The sequence below is a fragment of the Mustela nivalis genome, assembly GCF_964662115.1.
Source record: "Mustela nivalis genome assembly, chromosome: X".
NCBI classification, from domain to species: domain Eukaryota; kingdom Metazoa; phylum Chordata; class Mammalia; order Carnivora; family Mustelidae; genus Mustela; species Mustela nivalis.
The window spans coordinates 33199814-33224431 of record NC_139040.1 but is presented as its reverse complement, the minus strand read 5'-3'; the positions used below and the strand labels follow the sequence as shown (position 1 = coordinate 33224431).

Here is a 24618-nt window from a genome sequence, read left to right as displayed (position 1 = left end):
CCCAATTTTCATTGTAGATTGTTGAAAATTTCACTATGGACCTATATATGACGAGTACCTATAGGAAACTTTGCTTGGAGACAATTAGCTCTGTCAATAGTACCAACTTGAGTGATAGCCTGGGATGCCATCTCGAAAGACCCTGGAGTCCTTAAAAGGGTTTATTTCTATGCAGTCCAACTCTAAGTTAAGTTTCCAGTCAACCATCCCTGGCTTTGGCACTCTTTAGTCCATGGCAAGGAAAAGGCTAACTCTGAGTAGAAATTCAAAACATTTGTATCCTTTTCTTGACTCAGCAGCACAGACTCTCCACGGGAATCCTGAATTCAGTGCATGGCTCAGAAATTTGTAGTTTTATGTCTAAGGAAACAAATGTCTATACAAATTTTTTTAAATTTATTTTTTATTTATTTTCAGCATAACAGTATTCATTATTTTTTCACCACACCCAGTGCTCCATGCAATCCATGCCCTCTCTAATACCCACCACCTGGTTCCCCCAACCTCCCTCCCACCCCACCCCCCGCCACTTCACACCCCTCAGACTGTTTTTCAGAGTCCATAGTCTCTCATGGTTCACCTCCCCTTCCAATTTCCCCCAACTCCCTTCTCCTCTCTAACTCCCCATGTCCTCCATGCTATTTGTTATGCTCCACAAATAAGTGAAACCATATGTCTATACAAATTTATGGACAAACTATTGCTTATAAAATTCCCTTATAATTGTCTGTGAGGTCTGTAGAGATACTCCCTCTTTCATCACTAATATCGGTAACTTGTGTCTTCTACTTTTATTTCTCCCTTAATCTGCCTAGGAGTTTATCAATATTACTGATCTTTTCAAAAAACTGTTTCATTTCATTGAATTTTTTTCTATTATTGTCCTTCCTCGGTTTCAATGATTTCTGCTTTTTATATTTATGATTTCCTTTCTTCTGATACTTTCATTTTAATTCGCTTTTCTTTGTCTAGGACTGTAATCTGGAAATTTAGATCATGGTTTTGAGATTTTCTTCTTTTATAAAAAAAAAAAAACATTAATTAGAAATTTCCCTCTGAGTACTGCTTTGCACCATCACACAAATTTTGAATGTCTTAATTTTTATTTAGTTCAAATTGTTTAATTAAATTTGAGCCTTCTTTGAAACATAAACTGTGTAGAACTGTGCTGTTTAATTTCCAAATAGTTGTACTTTTTTAAGATATCTTTTCATTACTAGTTTTTAAGTTAATTCTGTTAAGGTCAGAGACTAGACATTGCACTATGTCAATCATTTTAATTTCTTAAGAATTATTTTATGGTCTTTTCTGATCAATTTTTATGGGTTTTTGAAAAGCATGTGTATTCTTCTATTGTTGAATATAGTGTTTTACAAATGTCAATTTAGTCAAGTTCATTGTTAGTGCTATGCAGTTTTTTTATATCACTGACAATTTTCTGCCTACTTTTGTCAATTATTGAGGAAAGGGTGTGGAAATCTCAAAGTATAATTGTGATTCAACTTTTGATGTCTTCTTTTCTATCATTTTCTTGCTTCATGAAATTTGAAGTTCTGTTATTGGGTTATGTAGATGTTTAAGATTGTTATACATTCTTGATAAGTTGAAAACTTTATCATTGTAACACGGTCTCTATCATTCCTAGTAATATTATTTGATCTGAAATTTACTTTGATATTCATATAACAACTCCAGTAAGTCCTTTGATTAGTGTTTGCATTGTGTGTCCTTTTCTGTCCTTTTACTTTATATTTATCTATATCATCATATCCAAACTTACAGAGTTCCTTATAAATAGCATATATTTGGTTAATATTTATTTTTGTTCTTTTTAATCCAGCATGGCTGTCTCTTTAAATTGATACAATTTATACTTAATACCATTTCCATTTAGTGCAAGTATTGTTTAGTTTGGAACTATGTTATCTTTTTATAATTTTCTATTTATCTCTTTTTATGCCTTTTTTCTTATTTCTGAATTACTTTGTGTCTTATTCATTTTATTTTAGTATTTCATTTTTATTGATCTATTGGGTTTTTTGCTATATTTCTTTGTACAGTGTTTTTTAGCAATTGCTCTCTAGATTAAAATATACACATCTAAAATTTCACAATTTCCCTACAGTTACTATCTTATCACTTCAAGTGACTATAAAAACCTTATAGTCATATAGATTCCTTTCCTCCTTTTGCTTTAATTGTAATATGGGATACATCTATATACATGGAGAAACTTCTCAGACAGAATTATAATTTTTAATAGTCATAGGTATTTTAAAGACCTAGAATAAGAAAAATAATCTATTACATTTCCCAAATTATTTATCAATTCTGTTCTTCACTCATTCATTCTTGAGTTTACAAGTTTTCTTTTAGTATAATTTCTTTTCTTTTTTCTGAAGAACATCGTTCAGCATTTTTTAGAGCAAGTTTCCTGTCAATCGGTTCATTGTTTCCCCTCACATGAAAATTCCTTTATTTCAGTCATTTATTTTTAAAGATATTTTCACTGGATGTAGAATTCTGGATTATGATTATACTGCCTTCTGGTCTCCATGATTTCTGATGAAAAATCTGAAGTTGTAAAAGCCATTGCTCCCTATACTTGGTCATTTTTCTCAGCTGCTTCAAGATGTTTTCCTTTAATCTTTTGCTTTTACCAGATTATGATGTATCTAGGCATGATTATCTTTGAGTTTAACCATAATGGGTTTTACAGAACTTCTTGTTTTTCATCAAGTATGGGATGTTTTAGACCATTATTTCTTCAAAACTTTTTTCTGTATCAGTTTTTTCCCCTCCTCAGATTCCAATGGCACAAATGTTACACATCTACATATTGTTCTGTGGGTCCCTATTATAACCATTTATTTTGAATCTTTTTCTCATGCTTCTTCAGTTTGGATAATTTTTACTAATCTATATTCAGTTTTAATGGCCCTTCATCTATCATCTCCATTCTTTTATTAAGTCTATACAGTGATTCTCTTCTTTCAGATATTACATATTTTCTCAACTCTAAATTCTCCATTTTGTTCTTTTTATAAGTTCTACTTCTTATTTAAGATGTCTTCTAACTATTTGTTTCAAGAGCTTCCACCCTTCCTTCATTGAACATGGTCATGGTAGCTGCTTTGAAGACTGTCTATAAATTCTTGTCCTGTCCAATTTCTGAATTTAATGTAATTGAAATGTATTTATTGCACTAGGGTTTATAATATTTGTTATTTGTTTTTGGCAAATTATAAAATTTGGGGATTCCTTTCATCACTATATAATTAAAATTTTAATTAGAAATAACTTCTGTATTTTATCAAACTATTCTTCAATATCTATTAAAAGATCATAAAATGCCTTTGAAAATGTTAATATAAGGTATTATATTGGGGGGATTTTATGATATTGAAGTGCACTTGCATTCCTGAAATAGTTTTGTTTTTACATGGTATATTACTCTTTTGACACTTTGCTGAATTCTATTTGTTAATATTTTGTTTGTAACTTTGAATCTATATCAATAAATGTTATTTCTTGCTAGTTACATTTTTTCCAATGTTTTATAGGTTTTGATATTGACACTATATTGTTTTATGAAATGAGTTATGAGAATTTTTTATATTACTATGGTCCTTCATATTTTCATACATGTTAATTTAATGAGATTACTTACTTTCTTATTTCTTTTCTAGCTTTGGGATTATTCCCCTTTTTGTTTAATATCTTACATAAAACAATACTTATAAATCTATGTTAATGGACACACAATGTGTAAAGATGTAATTTGTGACAAAGACAGAAAAAGATATAACCAGAACAAAAATCTGTATACTACTGAAACAAAAGTAGTATTAATTAAAACTTTGTTACCATTTTAATTCTAAAGTAATATAAAGAAAAAGAAACAAGAAAAAATCAAATGTTGCCCAGTGGAAATCAATTAATCACAATTAAAGTGAATAACAGAAATATTTATGAGGAACTGATATGTATCATATAAAAACAATTAGATATAGAAATAAATCCCTCTGTAACTGTAATTATTTTAAAAGCACATGGACTGAACTGCCCAGTTATAGGGCAAAGATTAGCAGAATTATTAAAAATACATGATGCCAGGGGTACCTGGGTAGCTCAGTGGGTTAAAGCCTCTGCCTTTGGCTTAGGTCATCATCCCAGGGTCCTGGAATTAAGCCCCTCATCAGGCTCTCCACTCGGCAGGGAGCCTGCTTCCCTCTCTCTCTGCCTGCCTCTCTGCCTACTTGTGATCTCTGTCTGTCAAATAAATAAACAAAATCTTAAAAAAAAAAAAATACATGATGCCAAAATGGATTTAAAAAGAACCTTCCTGTATAACCTTCTTCTTCTCAGTAAGAGACTCATTTTAGATTCAAAGTCACAAATAGGTTAAAGTAAAAGGATGGAAAACATATTCCATGCAAATAGTAACCAATAAAAGCTGAGGTGGCTATAATAGTATCAAAGTAGAACTGAAGGCAAAAATTGTTATGAAGGACATAGAAAGACATTATATATTGATAAAAGTGTCAAAGCATCAAAAAGATGTAATAATTTCAAATATAAATGCATCCAACAACAGAGACCAAAAAATATAAGAAGTGAAACTGACAAAATGAAGGGAGGAAAAGATCTAAAATAATACTTGGATACATGAATACACCATTTTCAGTAATGAATAGAACAAGTAAACAGAAGATAAATGAAAAATAGAGGACTTGAACAATACTATGAATCAACTAATCCCATCAAACATATATAGAACACCCCATCCAACAACAGCAGAAAAAGCCTTTTTCTCAAGTGTACGTGATCATATTCAAAATAAGCGCTAAAATTTTTAAATATCAATATTCAAAAACTCTTCTCCAAAATGAAATGAAACTAGGAGTCAATGACAAAAGAATACTGTAAATTCATAAATATGTGGAAATTAACCACCACAGTCACTATTAATCATCCAATAGATCAAAGAAGAAATTACAAATGAAATTAGAAAATACTTTGAGGAGAGTGAAATGAAAATTTACCAAAATTTATGGGTACAGCAAATGTAGTGCTCTGACAGAAGTTTATAACTGCAATTGCCTGCATTAAAAAGGAAGAAAGATCCCAAATCAATAACCTAACTCCAGATCTTAAGGAACTAGAAAGGAAGAACAAACAACCTAAACTATCAAAAGAAAGAAAATAGTAGGGGTGCCTGGGTGGCCCACTCATTAAGTATCTGCCTTCAGCTCAGGTCTTGATCCCAAGGTCCTGGGATTGAGCCCTGCATCCGCTCCCTGCTCAGCGGGGAAACTGCTTTTGCCTCTCCCTCACCCTGCTATTCTGCCTGTTTGTGTGCTCTCTCTCTCTCTGTTAAATAAATAAATAAATCTTTTTTTAAAAAGAAAGAAAGAAAATGGTAAAGATTAAAATGGACATAAACAGGGACGCCTGGGTGGCTCAGTTGGTTAAGCAGCTGCCTTCGGCTCAGGTCATGATCCCAGGGTCCTGGGATGGAGTCCCACATCGGGCTCCTTGCTCGGCAGGGAGCCTGCTTCTCCCTCTGCCTCTGCCTGCCTCTCTGTCTGCCTGTGCTCGCTCACTCTCTCTCCCTCTGTCTCTGACAAATAAATAAAATCTTTAAAAATAAATTAATTAATTAATTAAATGGACATAAACAAAATAGAGAATAGAAGAAAACAAAAACAAGAAAATCCAGACCGCATGGCTTCACTGACAAATTTTACCAAATATTTGAAGAATGAACACGGATTCTAATCAAACTCCTACAAAATAGAGGACATGGGAACACTCTTTAACTCATTCTATGAGACCAACATCATCCAGATATCAATACCAGATGATGACATTACAAGAAAAAAAGTATAAAGCAATATTACTTACAAATATAGATGCAGAAATCCTCAGTAAAATACTAGAAAACTAAATATAATATTACAGTATACACCATGCCCAAGTGAGATTTATCATAGGAATGCAAAGATGGTTCAATATGTAAAAATCAACCATGTATTGGATTTCATTAATAGAATTAAGGTAAGAAAAGCCCAAGATCATCTCAAATGAAGCAAAAAAAAAAAAAAAAAAAAAAGCATTTGGCGAAATCTCTCACTCTTTTATGATAAAAACACTCAACAAACTAGAAATAGAAGGAAACTTCTTCAATGTGATACAAAACATTTATGAAAAACCCACAACTAACATCCTACTTAATTGTGAAAGAATGTAAGATTTTCTTTTCAGATCAGGAAAAAGGTAAGATGGCTGTGTTTACTACTTCCATTCAACACTGTACTAGAAATTGTATATAGACACTTAAGCAAGAAAAGAAATAAAAGGCAAAAGGAGACTGGAAAAGAAAAAGTAAAATTATCTTTATTCAATGACATGACGTTGTAAACAGAAAATCCTAAGGAACCCTACACACAAAACTAGATCTAATAAATTAATTCAGCAAAGCTGTAGGATACAAGATTAACACATGAAAAGCAGTTATAGTTCTACATACTAGCAATGAACTGTCCATAAAGGAAATTTAAAAAAAAAAAAGATTTTGTTTACAACAGTATCAAAAAAAAAAAACTCAACAAATAAAAGCACTAGCCATAAAAAATAATAAAGTACATGCTACAAAATGGATGAACATCAAAACCAGAGTTAATGAAAGAAGCCAGGCACCTATTGTGTGATTCCATTTATATGAAATATTCTGATTAGTTAAATTCACAGAGACAAAAAACAGATTAGAGATTTTCAGGGGCTGGGGGAGGGGACAACGGGGAATAACTGCCTAATGAGTAGTAGTTACCTTTTGGAGTGATGAAATGTTTTAAAACTACAAAAAAGTAATGGTTGCATAATATTGTGAATGTACTAAATACCACAGGACTGTAAAATTTACAATGACTAATTTCATGTTGTATAAGTTTTATCTCAATAAGAAATAATGTATGAAACGCTAAAGGCATTATCATCCTCATTGTTGTTACTATGGAATATGATTCCCGAATTTCACTTTAAAAAAAAAAAATACTTATGAGAGGAAGAAAATAAGTAGACTAATATGTAAAACTAGATGGTTTAACTTGGATAATATGTTCTTGTCTTCTCTGTTTTCTCTTTCAGATTATGTCTGGCCACTACCTAGATATTTGTGCCCCGTCTGGATTTCTTTGGATGTTTTATTTTCTACAGCGTCCATCATGCACCTCTGCGCTATCTCGCTGGATCGGTATGTAGCAATACGTAATCCTATTGAGCATAGCCGTTTCAATTCGCGGACTAAGGCCATCATGAAGATTGCTATTGTTTGGGCAATTTCGATAGGTAAATAACTTTCTTGGCCATTAGAATTGCAGCGGCTATGCTCAATACTTTCGGATTATGTACTGTGAACAACGTACAGACGTCGACTGGTAACATTTGCGTTTAATCGGGATTCTATTTAAGAATTATTCTTAACCTATATATCTGATATTTAGGTTAACAATAATGAAAGAAATGTCATGTATATTAATATATAAATGTAAAGTTTCTATTTATGCTGTTAAATTATTTTATACATTAGTATGCCAATGAATTCTGCAACACAGATACATAATCTTTGAGTTATTTAAAACTATTTGAAGACAAAGATATATGGTCTAAATTTTTTGAATATAGCATTAAAATCTTCCAAAAGATAAATCTATCACAAAATATTAATTTTAATATTTTTATTCTAATTTCACATTTTCTTGAGTGGAAAAATCAAGTTTCACATGAATCCTCATGAAGTAAACATGTCGAAATTTATACTGTTAATTGACTTAGAATATATTACTTTTCCTCTGTTTTTAAATATCTTCTTAGATTCTGCTTATACAAAAAGAGAAAGAAATCCATTTTTTAAAGATCTGGGGGAAGTTGAAGGGAGAGAAATGATCATCTTATTGCTTATGATTGAGATATTGCTTATGATTGAGATATGCCTTAATAATGCTAATATTCAAGTCACAAAATTTAACCAATTGGACTGTAAGGGCTTTTACAATTCTTTTTTTTTTTTTCCCCCTTTTGTTTCCTCCTCTTCCAGTTGGAACTTACATTTAGTGTCTCATTAAGTGATCCTTCCTCAGAGTTATGTTTCTATAAAAGATTCTGGTACAGTTTAGAACAAGATCAATATAATCTATACAGTCTTCATTGAAATTATCTAAAGATTTCAACTCTGGGATTATTGATAAAATAAATTTAAGTTTTAAGATTGTTCCGTCACACACACACAAATAACATACACCTTTGGATAAAAAGCAATAAAACTTCTCCCAGAAAAAAACTGAATCTATTTACACAATTTGACCTACATATTTAAGGGTTCACAGAGTTCACTTCCTCCACTCCAAAGAGCTCATTTAAAAGATGCCAGTTCTTACGGTGCTTACAAAGAAAATATACAGCCAAATTAAATTAGAGTATTAGGGGCATCAGCTTCTAATAATGACAGATGGGCAATCTGCAATGATGTTTGTGTTAAACACAACAAAAAAGTATGGAAAAATACTATTAACATTTAGAAGCTAATAAGATAGTGGAGGGTCCAGAAAAAGACAGAAATCTAGAAAGAATGACTATGAATTTTGGGTCACTTTTGACAAGGATGCATTTCCTAACCTGAAGATGTGACTGATTGTTGATAAGTTCATTTCATATTCTCACAAGCAAAGAAGGTCTAAAGCAGGAATACAGAGTATGGCAAAGGATTGACCAACTTGAGCTTATTTTTTGGATGCCAAAGACCTGTACACTAGAAATAAAGATGGACTAGGCTTAAACCACTCTTGACATGGAAGTCAGGCCAGGATTAAGTTATGTGTGTAACCAATAAATATCTGAAGCCTGAAAATTGGCTTAAGGTGATTTCATATTTTTCAAGTTTTTGATTTCTCTTATGTAAACAAAAAAAAACCACTGTACACTTCAAATTGTTTCTTGTAGTAATTTTCAATTCCAGTAGCTAGAGTACAGTGATGAACAGATATATGAAAAGACAAAACAGCATGAATCAGATATAGTAAAAGATAACACAAACTCACTGACACTCAAGGTAGTAGACATAGACTTTAAAGAAGTATTTGTATTCTGCATATGAAAATTATGAGCTGAATTTAAATATTTCAGCAAGAAAATACAAACTACAAACAGGGACGTGTAAGATATGAGAAGAACCTGGAAAATCTGGAGCTAGGCATAACACAAATCCCCAAGAACTCAAAGGCAGTTTAGACATAACTAAAAAGAGCATTACTGGAGGTCGATGATGAACAAAGCAAGGAGAATTGGAAGGATACAAAAGAGAGAAAAGAGTAAGAATAAACATACAACGTGGGTGGTGCAGTAGGTTAAGTCTCCAACTCTTGGTTTCAGCTCAAATCGTGATTTCGGTCATGAGATCAAACCCTGCATCAGGCTCCATGCTCAGCATGGAGTCTGCTTGATTTTCTCTCTCCCTCCCCTCCATGCCTGTGCTCTCAATCTCTCTAAAATAAATAAATAAATTTTAAAAACAAAATAAAGAGAGAAGACTTTTACAAGGTGAGAAAAGAATGGCAGAAAGGCAATATTTGAAGAAATAATGGCTTTTGGAATTAAGAAAGATGCTGATTCTCACATTGAAAGAGCTCAACCTCAAGCAGAATGAATAAGAAAAAATCAACATTGAACCCGTCATAACAACATTACAGAAAAAAAATCAATTTTAAAGAGGAAAAATAAAGAGATAATCTTCAATAGAATTATGATAAGGTGAATGAATATTTTCTCAACAGCAATGAAAACCCGATGTTGAAATGACAGTGTCGATGTGCTGATAAAAAGTGCATGCTAAATTAAAACCATATACTCAGCAAAAATATACGTTAGGAATTGAAATGAAATGAAGACTATCTGGCCAACAAAAGTCAGGAGAACAAAACAAAATCAGACTCCTACTTAAGGAAATCCTAAAGGATGTTCTTAAAACAAAGGAAAATGGCCACAGATGGAAGATAGAAGGTACAAGAAACAAAACAATTTAAATGATACATGTTGAATTATTGTATTGTAATAATGAAACAAATGAATAATGAAACAAATGTAACATTGTGTGTCAACTATACTCATTTTTTAAAAAAATCACAGAAAAAATGAATAACTGAAAAAAATGGTAAACATATGATTAAAGAAAAGCATTGGCTGTATAAAACAAATGTAATTATGTCTTCTGAAGCTCAGAGTATTTATGGAACTAAAATTCGCAAAACAATAGCGTATAAGCAGGTTGAAAGTAAGCTTTTTTCATTGTCGAGGAAAATAATAAAAATGATATTTAATATTGAGCTTTGATGAATAAGGTATAACTTGTATATTCAAAGGCAGTCACTAATAGAAAAGGAATGTTTAACTTCCAAATTTAGAGGAATATTATAGAATAACAAAGCAAATCCATTAGGGGGCAGTAAAGGGTAGCAAATGTTACACAGGTCAGGTGGGAAAACATAAAAACAATACTAAGATGGTGGAATTGAAACCAAATCAGTATCAGTAATTATGTATCAGTAATTGTAAATGGAACTCAATATTCTAAGATTGTCAGACAGGGTTTGAAAAAATAATCCAACTATGTGTTTATAAGAGGCATATCTAAAGTATAAGAAAGGTGAGAATTAAAAATAGGTACTCCACATGAACAGTAACAGACAGAAAAATTGTGTAGCTATATTAATAATCTGACAGAAAACACTTCAGCAAAAAAAATTTTAAAGAAAGTTTAATTCATAATGAGAAAAGATTTAATTCATCTGAAAGACATTGTGTAACGAACTTATATGTGTATAATAATATGGGTTCAACATTACTAAATCAAAAATGGACAGAGCAATAAAAACAGACAAATCCATAATTATGGCATGAAATTTTAACAAACCTTTTTCAATAATTGTATTAGAACAATGAAAAAGGCAGAACTCATTAGCAAGTGAAAAATGTATATTCCCATCATTTGAACAAGAAATATTTATCAAAATTGACCATGTATTTGGCTATAAATCAATTCTCAATAGATTTCAAAGTGCTTGAATCATAAAGTACATATTCTTTGGCTGAAATTTGAATGAGATATAAAATGTTTATCAAAAGATAACTAGAAAATCTCCATTTATTTGGAAATTAAGAAATTACTTTCCAACAAACTTGACTCAGTAGATTTAAAATCCATTGATAATTCTTCCTAAATCATTTATTGTTATGTGATTATAGAAAGATAATTTTTCTTATTTTATCATTCTTTCTTCCTTTCTAGTTAGCCTTACACTATAAGGAAAAGTTTTCCTTCCCATTCTTTGTCATTTATTTATTCATATTGGTAAAAACTTTTTAATTCTTTTGAAATCAGTATAACTTGTTATTGGTATACTTAATTATTTTGATGCTCAAAACTGTCCTAGATTATTTTATGAGAAGTCCTTTTAATATGTACGATCAGTTTTTGAGCATTTACTTTCTGGCATGAATTATTTTTGCAAAATATTAGAAACAACTTCAAAGGCTCATACTGCACATGAGATTGGTTAAATAAATTATGATGTATCTAACCAGTGTAGTACTAGTGGGTGTAAAAAGTAGAAGAAAATTGGCTTTTAAATGCAGTGTTTTCCCAAAAAACAGGTAATTGAGTAAAAAAATGGGCAGAAGATATAAGCAGACACTTCTCCAAGGAAGACATACAAATGGCTGACAGACACATGAAAAAGTGTTCATCATCATTACCCATCAGGGAAATTCAAATCAAAACCACATTGAGATAACACCTTACACCATTTAGAATGGCCAAAATTGACAACTAACCACTAAAAAGAACAGAGATTCCTACTAGCAATGTAAGAGAGTCTGTTTCCCTGAAGCCTTGCTAAAAGGTACATCTTCAAACTTCAATTTGCATCTACTTTGTCATAAAATAAGTTGAGCTTGTTTTCATACATTTAAGTGCCATTGCTAAATTAGTTTTTTGCAAAATGTACCTTTTGATCATTTTTTCTGTTTTTTTAACCTATTTCTTTCTTAATTTCAATAGCTCTTGATACATCACAGAAAAAAAAACATTTTATATGTTATAAATGAAAATATTTTTTCTTTGTTTGCTATTTACTATTGCATATGGTGCTTCTGCCATGCAGAATTGTTCTTTTTTTTTGCAGCTCATTTTGTCAGTCAGGTTCCATTTCTATATTGAATGATTATTATAAATTCTTGCTCCACACTCAGGTAAGACAGTAAATCACACATATTTACGTCATTTTTCACATTCAGATCTGTTCCTTTTGGAGTTCATTTTTGTATGCAGTGAGATATGCATTCAATTTTATCTTCTTCCAAATAATCACTCAACTGCCTCATGCTGTTTATTTAAAAACTTTATGTAGTCTGAAACTTGCAATGCCACCTTTATAATATATTAAATGTTCTTCCATATCTGAGCCTATTTCTGAAGTTTACATTGTATTCCAATAGTGTGTCTATTCCTGTACCAATTCCCCACCGTATTAATTATGAAAATTCCATAACAAATTTTCTCATCTGATATGGTTCATTCTCACTCATAACTCTTATCTTTTAGAGCTGGGAATGTTTTGTTTTCCATATGAGCTTTAACATTAACTTGCTTAGTCCCATTTTAAAATCCTGTCTGTATTTTGATTGGGCTCTCTTTAAATTTATAAAATAATTTAGGAAGAGGGTAACTGAATTCTAAAAAGATACTTTCTCTAATCTATATACTAATTTCAATAATGTCCAGTCTCTCTCCTAGGCTTTACAGCCAAGCTTACATTTGGTCACACTCATGTCTTCCTTGTCGCCATTTATGAGTCATCTCATAAGAATTTTGTAGCTCTGTCACTCTACTGAAGCCATTCTTTATAAGTTCATTAGTGACTCTATCAATATTTATTGTCCTGGAAGTTAAAATTGAGAACAGTTTATTTATGTGTGGATTTATTTAAAAAGACAAGAAACCTATTATATGCTTACATAAATAATATAGCTCTATGAAAAATCACTGCATTTTCCCCCCAAAAAATGAAGTTAGTGAAGAGTGATTTTTTTTTTTTAGACTTTTAAAAATCTGTTTCTCATCTCTGCTTCTGCAATCTAATCTGTCTCAATGAGTTGCTTTGGTTGAATTCTGTGAAAAAAATATATATCTTCAGATAGGTAGCCTCAATATAGGAAAGTATTTTAATAATGTTTTCGGATAATAGTGGACATTTTCTTTGAGACTCACTAAAATCCAGCAAGTTTTTTTTCTTAAATTCAGTTGCAATATGTAATTGGAAACCACATCACTGATTTTTTTCATATGCCGTTACATTAAAATCCACTAATCTGTCTTTTGCTTTGACATTTTAACCATGCATTATCTTGTAACATCAAGCATGGGTCATTCAGAAAATATTGGTTCCCTGAATTATGCAGATTTCCCAAATGTTAATACAGTATCAAAAAAAAAATCACACGCATTAATAATCCCTACCAATCTTGTCAGAAATGTCTCTAAATATTAGAGAAGTGTCAAACTCCCAGGGCTGTGTACAAGTTTTCCAAAGTTCCAATATTCACTGGCAAGCTCAAATTTTATCATTAACAATAAATATCATCTGTCTTTATCCTTGACCTGTCAGGTTCAACACATCCATTTTTAAGAACAAGTCTGCCAGATAATTCACGTATGAATAATGCCCATGTGTCTGGCAGTCATTCTTTCAAGGAAAAATGTTGTTCCATGGGAAAAGCGTCTAGTGCCTCCTTCAGCTCTAACAACTGCAAAAGTGCTTTTCCTCAAAGTAACAACCTTGTATCAGTATGCTGCAGAAGTGCTCTATGTGTACTTCCATTTCATCACATGGATTATTAAGAGTCAAGTTTAGTAAAATTAATATTTGTTACTACTTCACTAAGGATTTTCTTGGGTAAAACTGGCCTTTTTGCCTTGAATGTGTGTGGTAGTGAATAAAACAATGATTACTTGTACAATTTGGTGTCACTAGCCTGATTCATGCTAAGACACCAGCAATTTCACCCACTAGTATTTTGCACCATCGCTAAAAATGTAAACATGGGGAAAACAGCAAGTAACACAGTAAGATTATTACAGAAGTAGTTTTGATTTCACAATACCATTCAGAGGGTCTTAGAGATGCCCAGATATCCATAGGGCACACTTTTTCTGTTACCATATAAGGTATTATTTGTTTCAGGGATACATGTCTATGATTCTTCAGTCTTACACAATTCACAACACTCACCATACCACATACCCATACCCTCCCCAATGTCCATCAGCCCACCACCCCATCCCTTCCACTCCCTTCTCTCCAGCAGCCCTCAGTTTGCTTCCTGAGATTAAGATTCTCTTATGGTTGTCTCCCTCTCTGGTTTCATCTTGTTTCATTTTTCCCTCCCTTCCTCTATGATCCTCTGTCTTGTTTCTCAAATTCCTCAAATCTGTGAGATATGATAATTGTCCCCCTCTGATTGACTTATTTCACTTCGCATAATAGCATCTAGTTCCATCCACGTCGTTGCAAATGGCAAGATTTCATTGTTGATGGCTGCATAGTATTCCATTGTATATATACACCACATCTTCTTTATCCATTCATCTGCTGATGGACATCTAGGCTGTTTCCATAGTCTGGCCATTGTGGACATTGCTGCTATAAACATTGGGGTGAACCTGCCCATTTGGATCACTGCATTTGTATCTTTGGGATAAATACCCAGTAGTACAATTGCGGGGTTGTAGGGTAGTTCTATTTTCCACTTTTTGAGGAATCCTCAATACTGTTTTCTGGACTGGCTTCACCAGCTTGCATTGATGGGACACACTTTTTAAGAGCTGTGTTTCCAGGGCACCTGGGTGGCTCAGTGGGTTGAGCCTCTGCCTTTGGCTCAGGTCAGGATCCCAGTGGCCTGGGATCGAGTCCCACATTGGGCTCTCTGCTCAGCAGGGAGCCTGCTTCTCCTCATCTCTCTCTCTGCCTATTTGTGATCTCTCTCTCTCTCTGTCAAATAAATAAATAAAATCTTTAAAAAAAAAAAAAGAGCTGTGTTTCCAACTTTAACTTCCTCTCTGGCATCTGAAACTGTTGACAATGACATCATGTTTCTCGGGTTTTCTTCACTCTTATCTTTCTGTCTGCTCTTATTTCTTGTCTTCATTTTCTGCTTTACTCTCACTCTTCTCCAACAGTCTATTCTTTCCAGTTGCTTATACAGTTTTCCTGGTTTAATCATCCAAAGAAAGAAACTAAAATCTATCTACTGATGACTCTCAAGTAAACATTTCTATCCAGATTATATCCAGATCTCTAGTTTTGGATATATAGGGATATAGAGATGAATGTCGGAGACGTATCTCAAATGCCATCATGTCAAGTTACACTGAAAACCTTCCCCTACCTCCAATTTTTCTTCCTCCCACATATTTGTTTCTCAGGTGAACAGCAACAGGATCTCCCATTTACCCTAAAAGGAACCTGACAATCATTTAGAATTCTCTTTCTCCCCATGGCAAATCAACACAACCTCTCCTCAATATTCGTTAATATTTCTCCTTAATATTTTTCACATTCCAGTCCCTCCATTTCCTCATTTGTTTTGCTAATATAAGACTTTATTTTTTTTTATTTAAATTCAATTTAGTTAACATATAGTATATTATTACTTAGTAGAACTTAGTGATTTATTACTTGCATATAATACCCAGTGCTCATTCCATCAAGTGCCCTCCTTAATACCCACCACCTAGTTACCCCATCCCCCCATCCATTGAATCTTTTTGTTTATCATTTGTGCATCCACACCTCCACTCCTACCTCTGTAAAAGGAATCGTATTCACCATATCCAAGACACATCTCCATGTCCTTTAGTGAGCCAGGTACACCCATGACAACAAGAACAATAGTTCTTCTCCAAATCTCCATGTTCAAATATTCAGAGTTCCTTCAAACATTTTTTTAACTTTTTTTTTTTTTTCAATTCATTTTCTCTCGCTTTCTTTATTTTCTGCCTTGATTTTTTTTTAACCATCATGGTTTCACATGTTGGCTCACCCTTCTCCTTTGGCCAGGGCCATTTTCCATTGCCACATGAAATTCTCTACCATATTAGTGATTTAGTTATTTCAATACCCCGTAAGGTACTGCCTTAAGGAATTTTATCCACCTTCATAACTCACTAGTAGCCATGCTTCACAAATTCAACCCATGCCCTCAGAATATCTCCTCTATCTCATCCTGCAACATCTTAAATATAATTTTCATCTCAAGTCAGTGGTTCTGACCTATGTCTATGAATAAAATTCATATTATCTATAAACTTTAAAACTATTTAAAATTTTAAGTGTAACATGTACAGTAATATACACAAATCTTCAGTGCATAGCTTGTTGAATTTTTACAGATGTATATGCCACTTTAATGAACACCAGGAAAAGTTATAGAACATTCGAAATATCCAGAGGATTATCTATTGCCCCCTTTCTATAATCTCCTATGGGTAACCAATATTCTGACTTTTATAACCACAGATTAGTTTTGCCTGTTTGGAGCATCATATAAGTGAAAGCACATAATATGTACTCTTTCAGTCTGATTTCTTTCAGTCAATATTATATCTATATGATCCCTCCACGTCATTGCATTTATCAGTAGTTAGTTATTCTCCATTGTCACATAGTGTTCCATTATATAAACATTTAAAAAATGAATTTACCTTGTTAATGTTGCTTAGCATTTGGTTTGTTTCCAGTGTTAGGCTATTATAAAGTTGCAAAAAACCTGAGTGTCCATGGTTGTTTGGGATTTCTTTTTTAAAGATTTTATTTATTTATTTGACACAGAGAGAGAGATCACAAGTAGGCAGAGCAGCAGGCAGAGAGAGAGGGGGAAGCAGGCTCCCTGCTGAGCAGAGAGCCTCATGCGGGGCTCGATCCCAGGACTCTGGGATCATGACCTGAGCTGAAGGCAGAGGCTCAACCCACTGAACCACCCAGATGCCCCGTGTCCATGGTTTTTGATGGATAAAAACATTCATTTCTGCTGTTCTTTTACCCAAAAGAGAAATCTGAGGATCACTTTAGACTTGCTCAGTACACACTGTCAAATATGGTTCCAAATTGGCTGTGTCCATTCATGAACCATCCACAATATGAGAGATGAAAGAAATGTAATGTGAGAAATGTAAGGAAAAAAGTGAAGCTTTTGCCAAAAATTAATATTGTCAGTCTTAATTGTGGGCACATCATTTCTATCAGGGTCAGGAAGTAAATATTTTAGGATTTGTGGACCACATGTGATCTCTGTTACATATGTTTTTAACAACCTTTTAAAATGTAAAATAAGGGGTGCCTGGGTGGCTCAGATGGTTAAGCATCTGTCTTTGGCTCAGGTCGTGATCTCCAGATCCTGGGACTGAGCCCCAGTTTGGGCTCCCAGTTTTGCAGGGAGCCTTCTTCTCCCTCTCCCCCTGCTTGTGCTCTCTCTGTCTCTCTTTTAAATGAATAATTAATTAATTAATTAAAATAAATAAACTGTAAAATAATTCTAAGTAGACATAAATACAGGCTGTAGGCCAGATTGGACCTATGAGTCACAGTTTGCCAAACTCTCATCCTAATAATTAAATTGTGTTCTGGTGAGTATGTAGTGATGGTCTCATTTTAGTATTTATTTATTTACTCATGTATTTATTTATTTATTTATTTAATAGCACTAATCAATGTTGAACAATTTTCCTTATGTTTTTGATGTATTTGGATGGCTTCTTTTATATCCTTTGTGATGTATCATTTCCACCCATTTGCCTATTTCAACTTATCTTTTAAAAATTAATTTCCAGATGTCTAGTTTACATTCTAAATGAATCCTTTGCTGAATATATATATTCAGAATATTTTCTCCCAGCCTGTGCCTAGCTCTTTACTCTTTTAATGAAGTTCACTTTGTAAGTGTTTACTTTAGTAGCCAGAGATTTTTATATTCAGTTTAAGAAAAAATTTTTTATCCGAAGCTCTAGAGGATAAACCCTTCTGGTGTTGGTTTTGCTTTGTTTTTTCATAATAGCTTGATGATCTCAGCTTTCACATTTAGGTCTAATAGCCATCTCACCTTAATTCTTGTAGGGGTTGAATTTTTTCCCCATGTAAATATCTAATAGATTCAACACCACTTATTTATTTTTTTTTTAAGATTTAATTTATTTATTTGACAGAGAAGAGAGACGAGGGGGGACACAAGCAGGGCGAGTGGAACGGGGAGAAGCAGGCTTTCCGCTGAGCAGGGAGCCTGATGTGGGACTCGATTCCAGGACCCTGAGATCATGACCTGAGCTGAAGGCAGACGCTCAGCAACTGAGCCACCCAGGCGCCTCCAACACCACTTATTAAAAAGATTGTTCTCGGGGTGACTGGGTAGCTCAGTTGGTTAAGCATCTGCCTTTAGCTGAGGTCATAATCTCTGGGTCCTAGGATTAAGCACCACATCAAGCTCCCTGCTCAGCAGGGAGTCTGCTTGTCCCTCTCCCTGTGCCCCTTACCCTACTTGTGCTTTCTCTCTCTCTCAAATAAAATCTTTTTAAAAAGTAAAAAATAAAGATTATTCTCATCCACTGAATTAGAATGGAATCGTTCTCATAAGCGAGATGAACTTATGTACATTCTTTCTACTGGCCTATCTGTTCTGTTCTATTGGTCCAGTATTCTTTCCTTGTACCAACACTAGAATGTCCTAATTACTGTGGCTTCATACTAAGTCTTGATATCTAGTGGAGCAAGTCTTTCAGCTGTGCTCTTTGTCAAAACTATCCAGGCTATTTTAAGGCTTTTTCATTTTCATATGAGATTTAAATTACCTTGTCAATATTCCAAATAAGACATACTGTTCTTTAAATCAAGATTACATTGAATCTATAAACCAGTTAGGTGAGAATTGAAGTTTTAACAATATTCTGACTTCCAGAATATTCCTCCATTTACTTAGGCTATCTTTAATTGCTTTGTTATGTTTTGTAGCTTTTGTTTAGAAGTTTTTCATAGCTTTGTTAGATTCATCCCTATGTGTTTAATTTCCTACAATGCTATTATAAATAGTATTGGTATTTTAAAACTTTATTTCTACATGTTTGTTGCTAGTATATAGAAATATATTTGCTTTTTTCTGAATTTACTCTGTACCAGGACAGCTGTTTAAATTATTTAGCATTTTTAAGAGTTTAACAGTTTCATTAGAAATTTTTTTACATATCCAGTAATTTTATGGTGACAAATTTATTTTGTCTTGTCTTAATCATTCTTTAATTTCTTCTTCTTGCTTAATTGAACTGATAAAGCTTGGAAAATAATGTTTTCTAACAGAAATGGAGGTAATGGACATTTTTTTCTTTTTACTGAGTGAAATAGTGGAAAAGTGTTCAGTATTTCAACATTAAGAATGATGTTTGTTAGTTGTAGATTTTGTGAAACACCTCTCATCAGATTTTTTAAAAAGATTTTATTTATTTATTTATTTATTTGACAGAGGGAGAGAGAGAAAGAGAACACAAGCAAGGGGAGTGACAGGCAGAGGTAGAAGCAGACTCCCCGTGGAGCAAGGAGCCTGATGTGGGGCTTGACCACTGAGTACATTAGCTGTGGGCTTGTTACCCACAGTCTTTATTATATTGAGATACATTCCTTCTATACACAATTTATTGAGAGTTTTTATCATGAAAGAATGTCAAATTCTGTAAAATGCTTTTTCTGCATTTGTTCTTTTATCTCTATTGGGATGATCATACGATTTTTACCTTTCATTCTATTAATGTGTCATAATACACTAATTAATTTGCGTATGTTAAAGTATTTTTCCATACCAAGGCTAAACCCTATATAATCATGGTGTGTGGTCCTTTTATTGTGCTGTTGAATTTAGTTTGCTAGTATTTTGTTGAGGATTTTTGCACATATATTCATCAAGGCTATTGATCTGTAGTTTTCTTTTCCTGTAATGTCCTTATGTGGCTTTGGTATCAGGGTAATGCTAGCCTCATAACATAAGTTTGGAAGTCGTCCTTCTTTCAAGTTTTCGGAAGCAATTGAGAAAGGTTGGGAGGATAAAAACAATACAAGAACAAAAAGTCTAGCTTGTCTGATATAAATACTGCTATTTGATTTTTTTTTGACACTCATTTTTGTGAATAATGTTTCTCCACCCCCTCACTTTCAATCTGCTGGTGTCTTTATGTCTAAAATGAGTCCCTTATAGGCAGGACATAGTTGGGCCTTGTTTTTTTAATCCATTCTGACACCCTATGCCTTTTGAGTGTTTAGTCCATTTACATTGAGAGTAATTACCAATAGGTATGTATTTATTGCCATTTTATTACTTGTCTTGTCATTGTTTCTGGAGATTTTTCCTGATCTTTTCTTGTCTTTGTCACTTCAGGTCTCTCCTTTCCACTCAAGGAGACCCCTTTAATATTTTTTGCAGGGCTAGTTTAGTAGTCACAAACTCCTTTAGTTCCTGTTTTTCTGGGAAACTCTTATCTTTCCTTCTATTCTGAATGATAGCCTTGCTGGATAAAGGATTCTTGGCTGCAAATTTTTCCCATTCAGCATTTTGAATAACATATCACGCCACTGCCTTCTGGCTTGTCGAGTTTCTGTTGGGAAATCTCCAGCTAGCTTTATGAGTTTCCCCTTGTAAGTTAAGTACTTCTTTCGTTTTGCTGCTTTCAAGAGTTTTCGGTATCATTTAGTTTTGTAAATGTAATTACAGTATGTCTTGGTGTGGAACTGCTTCCGTTGATTTTGATTGATTGGAGTTCTCTGTGCCTCCTGGATCTGGATGTCTGTTTTATTCTTCTTTTTCTCTTGTTTTGGGTCCCTCTGTGTCCCTTGCAACTTCATATAATTTTATAAGCAGTTTGTCAATTTCTGAAAAATAAGGCATCTAGCGTTTTTATAAGAATTGCATTAAATCTGTAAAAAATTTGTAATTTTCATCTTAACAATATTAAGTCTTCCAATCCATAAACACCAGATATCTTTTCTTGTATTTAGAATTCCTTATATTATTTAATTTCTTGAATTAAATTTTTTGCAGTTTTCAATGTACCAGTCTTCTACTTCTTTTATTAAATTTATTCCTAAATATTATATTATTTTAAAATTTTAATGAAATTGGGATTGTTTTATTTTATTTACAAAGTGTCCATTGCTATTACATACCACTTCAAATGATTAGTTTATATAGATCATGTCCTGAAGTTTCGCCAAAATCTCATTTTCTAGTACAAGATCATATAATGGTCAAATAAAGATGGTCTTCTCTTAAAATCTGAATGCCTTGCATTTCTTTTTCTTACCTAAATGCTTTACTTAAAACCTCTTATATAATATTAATAGAAGTAGTAAAAAGCATACTTGTTTTGTTCTGATCTTATGAGAAAAGTTTTCAGTTTTTCAGAATGAGGTATGATGTAAACTATAGATGGTTTGTAAGTATTCTAAGGTTAAGGAGTTTCTCTTTTATATCTTATATGTTGACTGTTTTATATGAAAATGCATTGAATTTCTGTCTTTTAATTTATTAATATGGCATGTTGTATTAATTGATTTTCATATGCTGACACATTCCTTGGGTAAATCCCACTTGGTCATGTTATATAATAATTTCTATATATTATTGGACTTCGTTGACTAATATGTTGTTAAGAATTTTTGTACCTATATTAGAAAAAGTATGTATTTGTGGGTTTCTTCTTGTATGAGCTCTTTGTCTGTTTTGTTTTTAGTATCAGGGTAATCCTGACCTCATAAAATTAGGTGGGAAATTATCTTTCCTTTTCTATTTTTTTTGGAAGAATGTTTGAATGATTGGTGTTAATTCTTCTCTAGACATTTGACCAAATTAACCAATGAAGCCATCTGAGCCTAGGTGTACTTAGAAGGGTTTTTTTTTCTTTTTTTTTTTTTTATGTTTTTATTTAAAGTTAGTTAACATACAGTGTTATATTACTTAGAGGTGTACAATCTAGTGACTCAACACCCAGTGCTCATCACAATAAGTGCCCTCCTTAATCCCCACTATCTCTTTCACCCCTTACCCCACTCACCTCCCTTCTGATAACCATCAATTTGTTCTCTCTACTTAAGAGTCTGTTTCTTGGTTTTTCTCTCTTTTACCCCCCATGTTTGTTTATTTTGTTTCTTATATTCCACATATAAGTAAAATCATACTGTATTTGTCTTTCTCTAACTTATTTCGCTTAACATAATATTCTCTAGTGAGAAGGTTTTTTTTTTTTTAATGACAGATTGAACCTCTTTACCTATTATAGGTTTATTCAGATTTCCTTCTTTCCGTCCTTTCTTCTTTCTTTCCTTCCTCCCTTCTTCTTTCCTTTCTTCCTTCCTTTCTTTCATGAGTTAGTTGTTTTTTAAAATAAATTTATTTATCTATTTATTTATTTAAATAAACATATAATGTATTTTTATTCCCAAGGGTACAGGTCTGTGAATCGCCAGGTTTACACACTTCACAGCATGTGAGTTAGTTTTGATAGTTTGTGTGTTTCTAGGGATTTGCACATTCCTGTAGATTTTCTAATTGGTTGGCATAGAATTAATTCTAGTATTTCCTTATAATCCATTTTATTTCTATCATGTCCTTCTTTTATTCATGTTTTCTGATAATTTTTATCTTTTCTTTTTATTCTGGTACGTCTAATTAAAGTTTATCAGTGTTGGAGATCTTTCCAAAGAACCAATTTTTGTCGTTTTCCATTTCATCCTGAAGGTATTTGGCATTTCCCATAGGGCATGTTTGCTAGCAACAAATCCTCCCAGCTTTTATGTAGCTGGAAACATCTAATTTCTCCGTCATTTTTAAGGAATAGCTTTTCTGGATATAGTAGTATTGGTTGGCAATATTTTTATTTCATGATTTTGAATATGTCATCCAAACATCTGGACTCCATGGTTTTTGTTGAGCAATGAGACTTATTGAAGATTCCCCATATTTGATGAGTTCCTTCTTTTTTGCTGCTATCAAGATTCTCTCATTGTCTTTGGATTTTGACAATTTGATTATAATATTTTTTTGGTATAGCTCTCTTTAAGTTTAGTATACTGGAAATTCATGGAACTTCTTCGATGTGTAGGTGAATGTTTTTCTTCAAATTTGAGGATTATTTTGCCATCATTTCTTCAAATATTCTTTCTGTCTCATTTGTTTGGGGGACACTCATTTTTCATATGTTGGTACACTTGGTGGTGTTTCACGGGTTTATGAAGCTCTCCTCCTTTCCTTCATTCTTCATTCTTTCAGTTCTTCGGAATGTATTATCTCACTTGACCTAGCTTCATGTTTACTGACTCTTTCTTCTGCCAGTTCAGATTTGTTTTTGAGCTTCTCTAGTTAATGTTTCTTTTAGTTATTGTAATTTGAAGTCCAGAATTTCTACTAATACTACTTTATAATGTCTAGGTCTTTATTGATAATGTCTATTTGATGAGAAATTATACTCATATTTTCTTTCAGTTCTTTTCACAAAGCATCCTTTATTTCTTTGAACATAGTTAAAATATCTTAAGGTCTTTATCTAATAAGTTTACTGTCTGTGGTTTCCTAAGAAATAGCTTCTTTTGATTGTTTTTTCTTTCCTTGTATGGGCCATTGTGTTTTTGTGCATACATCACAATTTTTTGTTGCAATCTATACATTTTAAATAATATAACAACTTCAGCAATCTGTTTCTTCCCACTCCCAGGAGTTTGATGTTCTTGCTGTTTGTAACTGCTGCTGATTTTTCCACTTGTCATTTTCCTAAAATAATTCTGTAAGTTTGTATTCTTTGTTGGGTGTGATCATTGAAATTTCTACTAAATTAGCTGAGTGATCAGCTAATAATTTGAGAGGGATTTCCCTGAATACCTGGACCACTGTCTCTAGGTCTTTATCAGCAGTACTGTGTGCATGTTGGAATATGCCTTCAATGTTCAGTCTGGCAGTTTGCAACTCTCCCTTAGCCTTCATTTGCTGCTTGCATAGAGCTTCAAAGTGATCCTTAGATGAGCAATTAAGTTCTCCCTAGATTTTCTCTGAACTACACACACATCCACAAACATATCCATGTACATGGTCTTCTAGATTCCCAGGACTATTTTGTAGCTTTTTAAATACCCCTGTGAACATGGCTTTTCCTTGTAAATATTTTTTGCTCAGCATGCTTTTTTACCCCCACCTGTTACCACCACCTCAACTACAATGCTTTACAATTGTCACTGATTTGTTTTTATAGATGACCCCAGAGAAAGGCTGTTTGCAATGGATGAGTGCTAAGTCAGGTCAAATATAACAAACCCTAGATGTGGGATTTTCTAGGGAATGGCCAAAGAGGTTAAAAAATAATTACCTGGGATAGGGTTTTGGAAGATTTCCAACCCTGCTCTAGCCTCTAAAGTGTTGGCTAGGCTGCTAGTCTTCAGTATGATTGCAGGACTATTGTCTCCCAAGACTACAACAGAATTTGGGAGAAGG

General features: G+C 33.0%; 1 protein-coding gene across 1 annotated transcript in view; it reads left to right on the top strand.

The window, feature by feature from the left end:
* HTR2C (5-hydroxytryptamine receptor 2C) overlaps window positions 1-24618 on the top strand; it is a 286229-nt gene that overhangs the window by 208252 nt on the left and 53359 nt on the right. Inside the window, exon 5 of the mRNA XM_082716398.1 lies at window positions 7150-7350. Within this exon, the coding sequence (XP_082572524.1) occupies window positions 7150-7350 (201 nt within the window). The remainder of the gene's footprint in view (window positions 1-7149; window positions 7351-24618) is intronic.